This window comes from Zophobas morio, unplaced genomic scaffold (assembly GCF_036711695.1).
Source record: "Zophobas morio isolate AGI-343-1 ecotype UQ-CSIRO unplaced genomic scaffold, CSIRO_AGI_Zmor_V1 ptg000011l, whole genome shotgun sequence".
NCBI classification, from domain to species: Eukaryota; Metazoa; Arthropoda; class Insecta; order Coleoptera; family Tenebrionidae; genus Zophobas; species Zophobas morio.
Genome location: NW_026972116.1, coordinates 12039241 through 12050897, shown reverse-complemented (window position 1 = coordinate 12050897; position 11657 = coordinate 12039241). Strand labels below are relative to the sequence as shown.

At 34.2% G+C, this 11657-nt stretch overlaps 1 protein-coding gene across 1 annotated transcript; it reads right to left on the bottom strand.

Moving 5' to 3' along the window:
- Positions 1-515: 515 nt before the first annotated feature.
- Positions 516-1484, bottom strand: LOC135126498 (pupal cuticle protein Edg-78E). Its single transcript, XM_064052518.1, has 2 exons — positions 1380-1484; positions 516-1246 (listed from the first exon to the last, which is right to left on the bottom strand). Exons 1-2 carry the CDS (start codon positions 1389-1391, stop codon positions 611-613), a joined length of 648 nt encoding a protein of 215 aa, XP_063908588.1. The 5' UTR covers positions 1392-1484; the 3' UTR covers positions 516-610.
- Positions 1485-11657: the final 10173 nt, after the last annotated feature.

Genomic DNA, 11657 nt, shown 5'->3' with positions numbered 1-11657 from the left:
TATTAGTTATATGTTTATTATTTCCCATCTAAATTGCAGAACATAAATAACACTTTATTGAGATTAGAACTGTAACCTCGACTTTTATGTTTATGTTGTTTCAATAATTGTAATTCCTTCTGCCCATATAAAGAGCAGAAAAAATTACTAAGTACTCACTCATCTTACTGTATTTTCTTATTTAATACCGCATACATGAAAATAATATATTTACCAAACGTATTTTTATTGACACTTGATAGTGAAATTTTAACCTCGACTTAACTTTCCAACAAAACGTATACCTGTTGTTTCAAAACTACCGGATCCTTGTATCCGCAAAACCGTGCTCTTGACTTCCGACTGAAACCTGCTCCACCTAATGTAAATCCGGAACCAACCCATTTATTCATACAAGATAAACCACGTTAACCTTATGATGCAACCACTAGTTTAACGGGAGCAGGTAAACTCAAGGTGAACTTAATGCACTTTCATTTCTTTGTTTAGTTGCCAGGCAGACAATAATTTTAACATTTAAATTAACATTTTTATTATGAATATAATACAGTCATGGAAATGTAAATTAAAACAAGTCGAAAATGATTCCTAATTAAAACTTAACTAATGTTCAGGATTTTTGAAAAGAATAACTAAAACCATCTGGCGACCTGTTGAGCGATAATTTGCCAGGGGGGTAAAATCTGTGCGGGGCTGGAGTTGTGGTGTAGTAGGCTTCTGGCCTATACTGAGGCTGAGGCTGAGGCTGAGGTCGAGACTGAGGCTGATACTGTGGCTGAGGTTGGTATTGGGGTTGAGGCTGATACTGGGGTTGAGGCTGGTACTGGGGTTGCGACTGGGGCTGGTACTGAGGCTGTGGACGGTATTGAGGCTGCGCTCTATATTGATCTTGGTACTGTGGAGGGTTGTACTGAGGTAAGGGGGTGTACTGAGGCTGTGGAGCTACAGGAAGGGTTGTTGGCAAGGGTTGAGGAATTCCATCTCCAGAGGCTTGGAAGCCGTGTTTGCCAGCGGTGTAGCTCACTGTGTGTCTTTGGCCTGTGGGGTCTACGTAGGAGTAAGTCCCACGACGAGTACCATCAGCATCACTTTCTTCTTTAAACTGAACGCCATCTTCTTGAGAGTACTGAGCACCGAATTTACCATCGCCGCTCAAGTACCTCTGTTCGTTGATAATGGCAGCTTGTTGCGGATCACCTCTGTAGGCCTGTCCGAAAACAGCTCCCACGAAGGCGGCAAGGACCAACTGAAAAAACACGCCATTTTGAGGATTTTTGTCATATAAGCACGAGAAATAAAAAAGCACTTAAAGAAAGTCACCAAATTAGAGAAGATAACACTAGAGCACTGATATCACTGCCAAAATTTTGGATACTCACTATTCTGTACATGATAGTGGTGCTGATGGTCTACCAAAGAGGCAAACTACGACTACTGCCCTCTCACGGCGCTCAGTTAGGTTTTATACTGCGGTCCAACCTTGGTAAGTGCGACCCTGGAACACTCCCTACGAAGAATTGAGCTTTGTCCATACGCAGATGCCACCACGCGATTCCCACAAGATTCGGCGAGATGATCAGATCGAATCACCAAATGTTAATTGTGCAGAAACTCAAAAATTTACATTAAAATGTTTGCAAAACTCGTTTATTTGTAATTTAAATGCTGCTCGTGTGTCATTTCATTAGTACCCTATTTTTTTCGCGACGCACGGTTACATCACAGACCCTATTTTTTGCAACCACCATTATCATATCAGCACCACGTGAGTCGAATAATCAAACCTTTTGAAGAAACAACTTTCAACTTGACTTGCAAAAGCCGGATTTTTTAATAATTCCAAATCAGAATGATATTCAAAATAAACACCTTCATACTGTACCTCCGGTTCAACTTCCTTCATTCTGCGCTCATAAAATATCACTAATGAATAACAAATTCTCCAAATTGCAACAGAATGCCATTATTCTAATCGAAATTGCAGGAAAATGTTAAATCAACTAATTAAAACGACCTATTTATGGTTTTAACAGCAACTTCCTAAAGGCATTCGCGGATAAATAATCTTCTAAGTCAAAGTGTAAGTCGGCAAATTCATGCATGAGTTCAAGCGTCACGCTGTTGTTGCCTGAACCTTGTTGAAATGTCAGTTGTTTAAAAAAATTGTCGTAAATATATACGAAAATGGCGGCAACGGTCGCTTATTTCTGTTTACGCAAGAAATGTGCGAACACGCATCAGCTGAAATTAAAACAAGTCTATTGACACCGTTGAGGGTCGCCGCACAGGAAGGTAGATCGGAAGGTCATCCGGTGCCCCAGAATCCGGGTGAAACACGCCCAGCAGGAAAGTATGGTTTTAAGAGATAGAGTTGTATTGTTATTACGTGAGTAATATTACATTTAAGTCATGATAGAATCTGGATGAGCTCATATAACGGAGTCACGATTGAACTTTTTGACTTGTTACTTTCATCTAAATCATGTCTGCGTAAAGCTTGTTCGATAGGGTAACTGCAGTAAAATTTACATTATACGTTAGTTTTGTATTATCGTAGTAATCAAATTTATTTAATCACTATTTGTAGAACTTACTTTACGTACCTTTTATAATTTTATTTCGTTGATCAATTATTTGAATAATTTATGCAGAAAATAACTTCCGAAATAATAAAGATAATATGTATATGTTGCTTTGCCATGAAACGGGATAACTACATTTTCAAGATTAATGATTCCTTGTAAATAGAGATCACAATAATTCTTGACTTTTGGGTGAGCTTGACAATTTATTTTTAAAACTACCGTCAATATAAGCAACATTTTTTCAAAATATGTTATAAATTTAACCTGTTTTTTTTACTTGAATGGTACCATTGAATCGGTGGCCATGTTAGTCGGGCAAAAGGCCTATATTAATTTTGATAAATTGATAATTTTGAAAATTTAGATATGATGTGACATATTCCATAATTAAGATTATCGTAGATAAAGAAACTGTAAAATTTAAATGCTCTCTTTATACTTAACATATAAAAAAGTTTCTTATTTTCACTTTAAGTTATTAAATAAAGTAGTGAATACTTCAGAACATATACATCATCTTTAAAATTAAGTTACATATAATTAAATAACGATTAGGTATCTACATACCTAAAAGATAATGAAAATAAATCAAAAACAAAGTTTTTAGTAAATGATTGATTGAAACTACTACAAAATATTCTGTAATTTGTGTATCCAGTAATCATTTAAGTTGTCAATTGAAGAAGACCTTGACGAAAAATCCTGTGTTTAAATGATTAAATACTTGTTGTTTTCCAACGGTTACTCGTCTCTAAATTATTATTTACAAATGTCAGTCAAACATCAAACATCATGATTTAAAAGCCACACGAGTCGCACGAGTGTTTAGAAAAACGTTTTTGATTCATCACATAAAGCATTTATGTCATGATGTTTATTTTGTTCAAAATTTAATACTGACGGTAATTTGAGAGACTTTTTTTGATAAATGACGAGAGATTTAAATGTACATTTGTTATACGTGGAAATAAATTGTACGAATTAAGTATAATTTAAAATTAAAATTTCTATACGTTATGCAACATATTTTACAGCTAGGCGTTGTTGTACGTAGCCGTTGAGTTGGTGAGAGAATTTGCTTCTTGTATTTTTTTTTATTTTCCGTAATTTTTAGGTACTGACCTTATACTATTTGCAGTAAAATCTCTAGCAAAAAAAAACTCATTGGAGTTATTTAATAAATAATAAAAACAACTAGTTTATTATTATATTTACACTACCTTCTAATTGAATATGGTCTTACCCACAGAACATTTATACTTATTGGTGGTTGCATATCTTAAATTTCTTAATGGAGAAATGACACGGATTCCAGGGTCTGCAAAAATTATACCTAGATCACCTAGATGGCACCAAATAGCAATGTATTGTCTTTGTCATTTCTATTGAAACACCACCTGTTGATTTTGCTTAAAATTTAGCAATTGGTAACAGCTTTTAGTTGACTGACAACGGCTTTTAGTTAGAAAATTGTCTGAATATAAACGTTGCCAAATTTACGATTAACAAGTGGTGTTTCAATAGAAATGGCAAAGACTATACTTTAAGGTTACAAGTTACACTTTTTTTTCAAGGTGTGGCGAATTCCGTGTATGCACAAGTAATAAAGAGGAACCTATGTCATGCATCACACGAAGAAGCATAAGTGTGTAGTAAATCTGCACTCTGTGCTGGGCAGGATCTTGGTGAGGCGACTACACAAAATTTAAATTGACTTTAGTACACAACGGAAAGATGGAGACTGAAGTAATTTTACAAAAAAATTTTTTTTAAACCTATATATTTAAAGTTTCGTTTACATTTTCAAGTTGTACTAAATAATGATGTCACTCAGGATAATTGTTTTATTTTCCATGGCGCTATATTTTCAGCAGGGAAGAAAATAAAACGCCATAATTTTTTAAGTACCTATTTGAAGGAGAAGTGTCTGAATATTATATACGTTTAATAGTAACATAAATGTTGTTTAGAGAAAATATTAATTCTATTTCTATCTATTTTACATTTACAACCTTATTAATAATAATAACATATCATTTCACGTTTAAATTTGAAATAAAATACCGGTTTTCTATTTTTTTATAATATTTGCTTTATTGTAAATTTGTGGCATACTAGCTCGATAGTCATTCGATATAATGTCAAAACAAATCAATGACTTCATAGATTTTCTAGAATAGCAGGCAAAAACTTTTAAAAAGTGTCCATGTGAAGGTATTGTGTCGATATACAGTAGTAGTAGTAGTAGTTTAGAAATGTCGTGTACATGGTAAAACAATAACTAAAATTCGTTTAATCATCGCCACCAATAACCATGCATTCGGTTTTGCAGTTTCAAAATTAAATTGTAAATTTTTGTTATACAGTTTTTTTTTTCCAAAAATATGGATATCGAGATTAACAATTCAAGACCGATTCATAAACCACAAATGTAGGAGTATGCTATTTTGTAAAATTTAAATCACATTTTGAGGTGACATTATTGTTGGTGGGGATATTTAGTCAACTTACGCTCGGGAAGAATTGTTTAATTTCGGACCTCTGAGCGTACTGTACCTATAAATATTTATTAAACAATATATGCAAAATTTCGTTCTTAAAATACTGCTTGATAGCCTTACCGTAGATTTTGTTGTAAGTTAATGTTGTAACAACGGATCTCTTTATGACAAAATTAAACACACAGACAAACAAATACCGGTAGTATGAGTGATCATCTGGTAGATTCTTTAATATCTTAGTACGAAAACTGTAGTCGTAGCGACCTCCTCAGTAGGTTTATTTCTGAAGTCTAGAATTCGTGTTTTTGTTAGTTTCTCTAGCTTGTTAACGAAGAACTGTTATGTGGTTATTCATTTTATTAAAAAAAATATTGATTTACATACTGCAGTATTTGTTTAAAACTCTTTTCTTGGTAAATAAAATTCGTCAATATCGTCGCAGAGTTTCATTTTTATAAATTTGTATTTTCTGTCATCTGTATCGAATATTTCATTCTTAAATACACTAAATAATTGTCCTCCACCTCATTTCAAGGAGAGAAGGAGATGAGTAGAACATTTATAACATGTTTATGAGCTTAAATACACTCTTATTTCGAAATGTGTGCAAAATGCGAATAGCTATAATAAAATTTATTGCACTGTGTAAAGTTTACGTTCCTAAGTGGTAGCAATGTCTAGAAAAAAATATTTGAAATTAAATATAAATTGTTATACACGCCACTGGTAGTGTTTCTTAACCTACCATAACTACTACAATAAATCGCACAGAACAACTAGGCTTAAGAACCAAAAAAGCAACGCAATTCAGAGCGTGCCGACACGGTAATGCCTTATGGTGATGGCCAGGTTGGTCCGCGAATTGTGCATCAGTGGTACAGCATCTCATGGTACCTTCAAGCCTCAAACTCACTATCGTAGCCGTAATAAGATCGAAAGACCAACTGCAAGCTGAAGAGGAAATTTTAGAACACGTTGAAAAAGGGCCCGACATCAGCATTCGCTGACTTGCAGCTGGAGTGGGTACATGCTAGTTGGCTCCGGCGGACGGTATTTGACCCTCTGCCGAAAAATGGGTATAGGTAAATTGGCTCCGATGGTGCAAGGAAGGTAGATTTTATGGTACCTCCTACGGTGAGGGGATCATCTGCAGATACGTTATTTCCTGCTGTCGGAAGAGATGTGTTGTTTGAATTACAGGAACATATAATTCCATAGTCATCAAATTTCTATGTCTAGAAAGTGGTGGCGGTAAGGTAGTTACAAAGGGGTTTTCTGGTATTTCCCAGATTTGCGGGGTCTTTGAAGTAAGAGGATAACAATCGTTACGGTGAGAGTAAATATTTCTATACTTTTATTACTATCTACACTGGTCGAAAATGTCCATTCAACACAAATACAAAATTTCCGGTCGAAAAATATCAGTTTTTTCTTAAACTTTCTTGTGCCCAAGCGCTTAAGATAATTGTTACAAAATGGACTGTTTGGACGAAATGATTAGTGAAAAAGGGAAAACAGTTCTGTTAATTAGGTAATAATTATAAATATAATTTTCATAAAGTGTTAGCTCAAAGTGTTATACGTTGGCAGTGTGTAAAACGTGGCTGTAAATCGTACATCAAGACGAATGCTTCGAATAATAGAACAAAGTGATGAACATACTCACGAAGCGACTGAAACTTCAAAATTAAACAGACAGAAGCTCTGCAATTTTGTTTTGGTTTATATTTACCTTATCTTTTGCAGCAAAATACAATACTAACAAAAAAAATATATATATATATTTACCAAGCAATAGTAAATAAATTGTTAAAATTATTAGGGGTAATAGTTCGAATATATATGTGTTGTTTTTCTTAAATACTTATCGTTGCAATGATGAACGAATAAAATTATAAATAACAACTTTAAATGAAATTTAATTTTTCAGTTGGCATTAGATATTAGGTTTTGTGAAAACAACCACAGTTCTGCGTTACCCATCATGAGGGAGCAGGAGATGGGAGCCAACTAGTACATGCATCTGGCGGGAGCCAATTTACCTGTTAGTCCGGAGCCAATTTACCTGTTGCTTAAGATTCAAAAGTAGCCGCCGGAGCCAACTAGTATGTTCGCGCTGGAGTTTCACAGTTTGTAGTGCATCGTACATTACAACAACAAGGCTTACATCCATATCACATTCAAAAAGTGCAAGCTTTGGAGCCCGCTGATTTTCCACGTCGTGTAATTTACCGCGAATCGTTGTTATAGCAATGTCATGAACGGTACCGCGTCAATTCGTCGTGTACAATTCGTCGCGCGACAATTGACAACTGGTCGCAGTCACAATTGATCGCAACACAATTCGTCGCAAGTACAACTGGTCGCATGCGACAATTGATCGCAAGCGAAAAATGATAGCGTTTATAGAGAAATAAGTAATTGTTATGAATGAGGAAAATAAAATAATGTGCTATATTCTCAAAAATTTCATTATTTCTAAAAAAAGTGTCAAAATAAATACATACATTTGCTCACTACAAATTAGTTCTAGATTATCTTTAATCCATGATAAAACCAAAGATGTTTTTTCATTCAGAACTTTTTTGAACGCTCACACTGTTAATAAGGCGCTCGTAGATACGAAAGAATGAATAATTTATCTCGTTCCCTTTGCTAAGTACCTACATACCAATCTCCACTTTTACGCCATTTCTGTAAACAAGATCGTAAAAAGATTAGTTTTGACCATGGAGCAAAGGAATATACTCATACTGGAGGAAGTGCTAGACTTAAAATGATGGTTTCGAGCCAAACCGGTAAAGTGTCATAAACAGTACCCCTCATTACTCAGATAAGACTGCCGATGACAGTGACGTACAGTTTTTTTTTTTTTTTGAAGCGGCTCATGGAATAAAATTTGTTGAATAAAACAACGCACATAACAGATTTATATTCTCTATTAATTAATATTATTTAAAATATTTAAATCAATCAATACATCACGAGTGACAAGTAATACAAACAGTGAATACCGTTAAAAAGTAGAAACAACCAGGATGACGACGCCACTGAGTAGTGGTTATTCGCAATGGCGTGACTAATTTTTAGCTTGGGAAGTTTGAAAAGTTTATTGAGGGGCATTTCACTCGGAAGGCCGACTATTAATTCACAATTATTTGCCTAATCTGCCGGATGTAGGTGGGCTTCTCCAACCCATGTTGTAAATTTTTGTAGGATGCAAAGTGCGGAGAAGAATAAAATCAGGTAGCAGCCCGTAGTAGGGTCATTCATGGAAAACTGCGAACCAATTATTTCTTCCTTTTTTTTAGATCTGAGATCTGTATTACACGTCACAGAAATGTCTATCGTAAAAGGAATTTTTATAAATAGTTTTCTCGTCATTAATCGGTTGCAAAAGATCAACAGGCAGTCGAAGCAAGCCCTTGTTGTAAAGTAAAGTAGGTTATTGTTGCATTATTGTTGCATTATAATTTCATTTCGACATAGTTTTGTTAGCTACATTAAATTAGGTTGCTTGTCCAAATGTTTTGTAATCGCTGACTCCTCTGTATTTTGTAAGAATATGGTCAGTTGCCCTCGTTACGAGGAAGTGATAAATAGAGGAGTCAACGAAGAGACAGGGGAGAGAATGTGTGTAAGGTAGAGAAGAAGTTGCCATGTGATCATGGCCATGTATAAAGTTGTCATATAAGTTTTGTTATGTGGGCAGTGAAATAAACGGGAAATCGAAATATATGTGTCTAAGTCACAACCCCTTCACAACACCCTGCAAACTTATTAGCGGCGCCAGCGGAGATCTCCAACTGGCTGCGGTACCACCATGGACACTCGCGTAACCTCCTTTTCCAGAATTGTCAAAATGACATTGCCAAACTCAAAGCAATCATGAATTAAGCATTTCATTTTAAATTCAGTTAGTATCAAGTAGTACATGGTATTCGTATTTTGGTACAACTGAATTTTTCTTCAGTACAATACTAGTCACATAATAATAATTAAAAAGTAAGTTTTTAGTTGGATAAGTACCTACATTTCTTAGATTTCCCGGTAACACAAAATTATTCTTGTCGTTCTAACAAAAGTTTTTGCAATATATATTTACAATACACATAAACCTTTCTCAAACCCTGTAAAAGATCCGTTGCAATTTAAAAGGGATTAAAATAAGTATTATATCCGTCCAGGGGAATTTACATTCGCTGCATATGGATACTCTAGATGTACTATTAGTTCATAAATTTTATTGTTTGGTGATATGTATAAAGACAAGAATAGACAATAGAGGCAATTCTGCATCAAAATGTGTTAAAATTTAAAGGTTGTTAAAAATATGATTTTTTAAATAATTGTAATCTAGTTAAGAACAATAAACACTTGTTTTTATGTTGAGTACTTATAATAATGAAGCTAGTTCCTATAATATACTAGGTAAAATAAGCAACGAGATAAATAATAACAATCTCTTAAAAAAAATAACCAAAATGACAATTTATTAATAAAAAATCTTATGTAACAAGGTTTTACGCTCGTATTTTTTAATTTTTAAAGTGCAACTACAAACTTCGTCACTTATCTATATTCAAATTGTTTTTAATTCGATATTTACACCTTACCTGATTGCTAAATTTATTGCAACTGAAAATTCAGAATACAAAATATTTAGTTTTAATAAAAGAAAATACTTCCCGATGAATTTTACCTTGCGATCAATTGTCGCTGCGATCAATCGTCGCCGCTATCAATTGTCGCGTGCGACCAGTAAAACGGTACCGCGTCAATTCGTCGCGCACAATTCGTCGCGCGACAATTGATCGCAAACAACTGATCGCAGCGTCAATTGGTCGCAGCGACAACTGGTCGCAACGACAACTGGTCGCAGTCACAATTCATCGCAACACAATTCGTCGCAAGTACAACTGGTCGCATGCGACAATTGATCGCAGGCGAAAAATCATAGCGTTTATAGAGAAAATAAGTAATTGTTATGAATGCGGAAAATAAAATAAAGTGCTATATTCTCAAAAATTTTATTATTTCTAAAAAAGTGTCAAAATAAATACATACGAGTTCCATAAAAACAGTAACTATTAGGCTCATTTCCGACTAAACCAAAGTGCAAAAAAGTGAAAATATTATAAAATATTTTTTTTAATGCTGACATATCTCGTCGGTATGCTACTGTAATGTTCATTTGGATTACTCATCTTATTGATTAGACACTCGAGTAAGTGATTCAAGCTTTTTTTCTCACAAGTTTAAAGTTTGTCAATTAAACGAGTGAAAAAAATAGCTTTTAAAACGTATTGCACGTCATTTTTTTTAATAAAAAATGGTTTTAAAATTATTACAACTGTCGAATTAAAAAGTTATAGATTTATCATAATCAATGAAATCGTGAAAAAACTCTCGTTACAGTTTTAAGTGAAAAAGTATTATTTTCATTACGTTTGATAGTTTAAAAAATCAAATATATATTTTTTTTAATAAATTTGGTACAAAGAAATTTGAATTTATATATTAACAATTAATCTTGGAGTTTACTGCATTCTTTGCAGACAATTTTTTGGTCACTACAAATTAGTTCTGGATTATCTTTAATCCATGATAAAACCAAAGATGTTTTTTCATTCAGACCTTTTTTGAACGCTCACACTGTTAATGAGGCGCTTGTAGATACGAAAGAATGAATAATTTATCTCATTCCCTTTGCTAAATACCTACATACCAATCTCCACTTTTACGCCATTTGTGTAAACAAGATCGTAAAAAGATTAGTTTTGACCATGGAGAAAAGAATATACTCATACTGGAGGAAGTGCCAGACTTAAAATGATGGTTTCGAGCCAAACCGGTAAAGTGTCATAAACAGTACCCCTCATTACCCAGATAAGACTGCTGATGACAGTGACGTACAGTTTTTTTTTTTTTGAAGCTGCTCATGGAATAAAAATTGTTGAATAAAACAACGCACATAACAGATTTATATTCTTCTCTATTAATTAATATTATTTAAAATATTTAAATCAATCAATACATCACGAGTAACAAGTAATACAAACAGTGAAAACCGTTAAAAAGTAGAAACGACCAGGATGACGACGCCACTGAGTACTGGTTATTCGCAATGGCGTGACTAATTTTTAGCTTGGGAAGTTTGAAAAGTTTATTGAGGGGCATTTCACTCGAAAGGACGACTATTCACTCAGAATTATTTGCCTAATCTGCCGGATGTAGGTGGGCTTCCCCAGCCCATGTTGTAAATTTTTCTAGGATGCAAAGTGCAGAGAATAATAAAATCAGGTAGCAGCCCGTTCTTCTTTTTTTTTTAGATCTAAGAGCTGTTTTACACGTCACAGAAATATCTATCGCAAAAGGAATTTTTAGAAATAATTTTCTGGTAATTAATCGGTTGCAAAAGATCAAGAGGCACTCGAAGCAAGCCCTGATAAACTTATTAGCGGCGCTAGCGGAGATCTTCAACTGGCTGCGGTACATACATACAACCACCATGGACACTCGCGTAACCTCCTTTTCCAGAATTGTCAAAATGACATTGCCAAACTCAAAG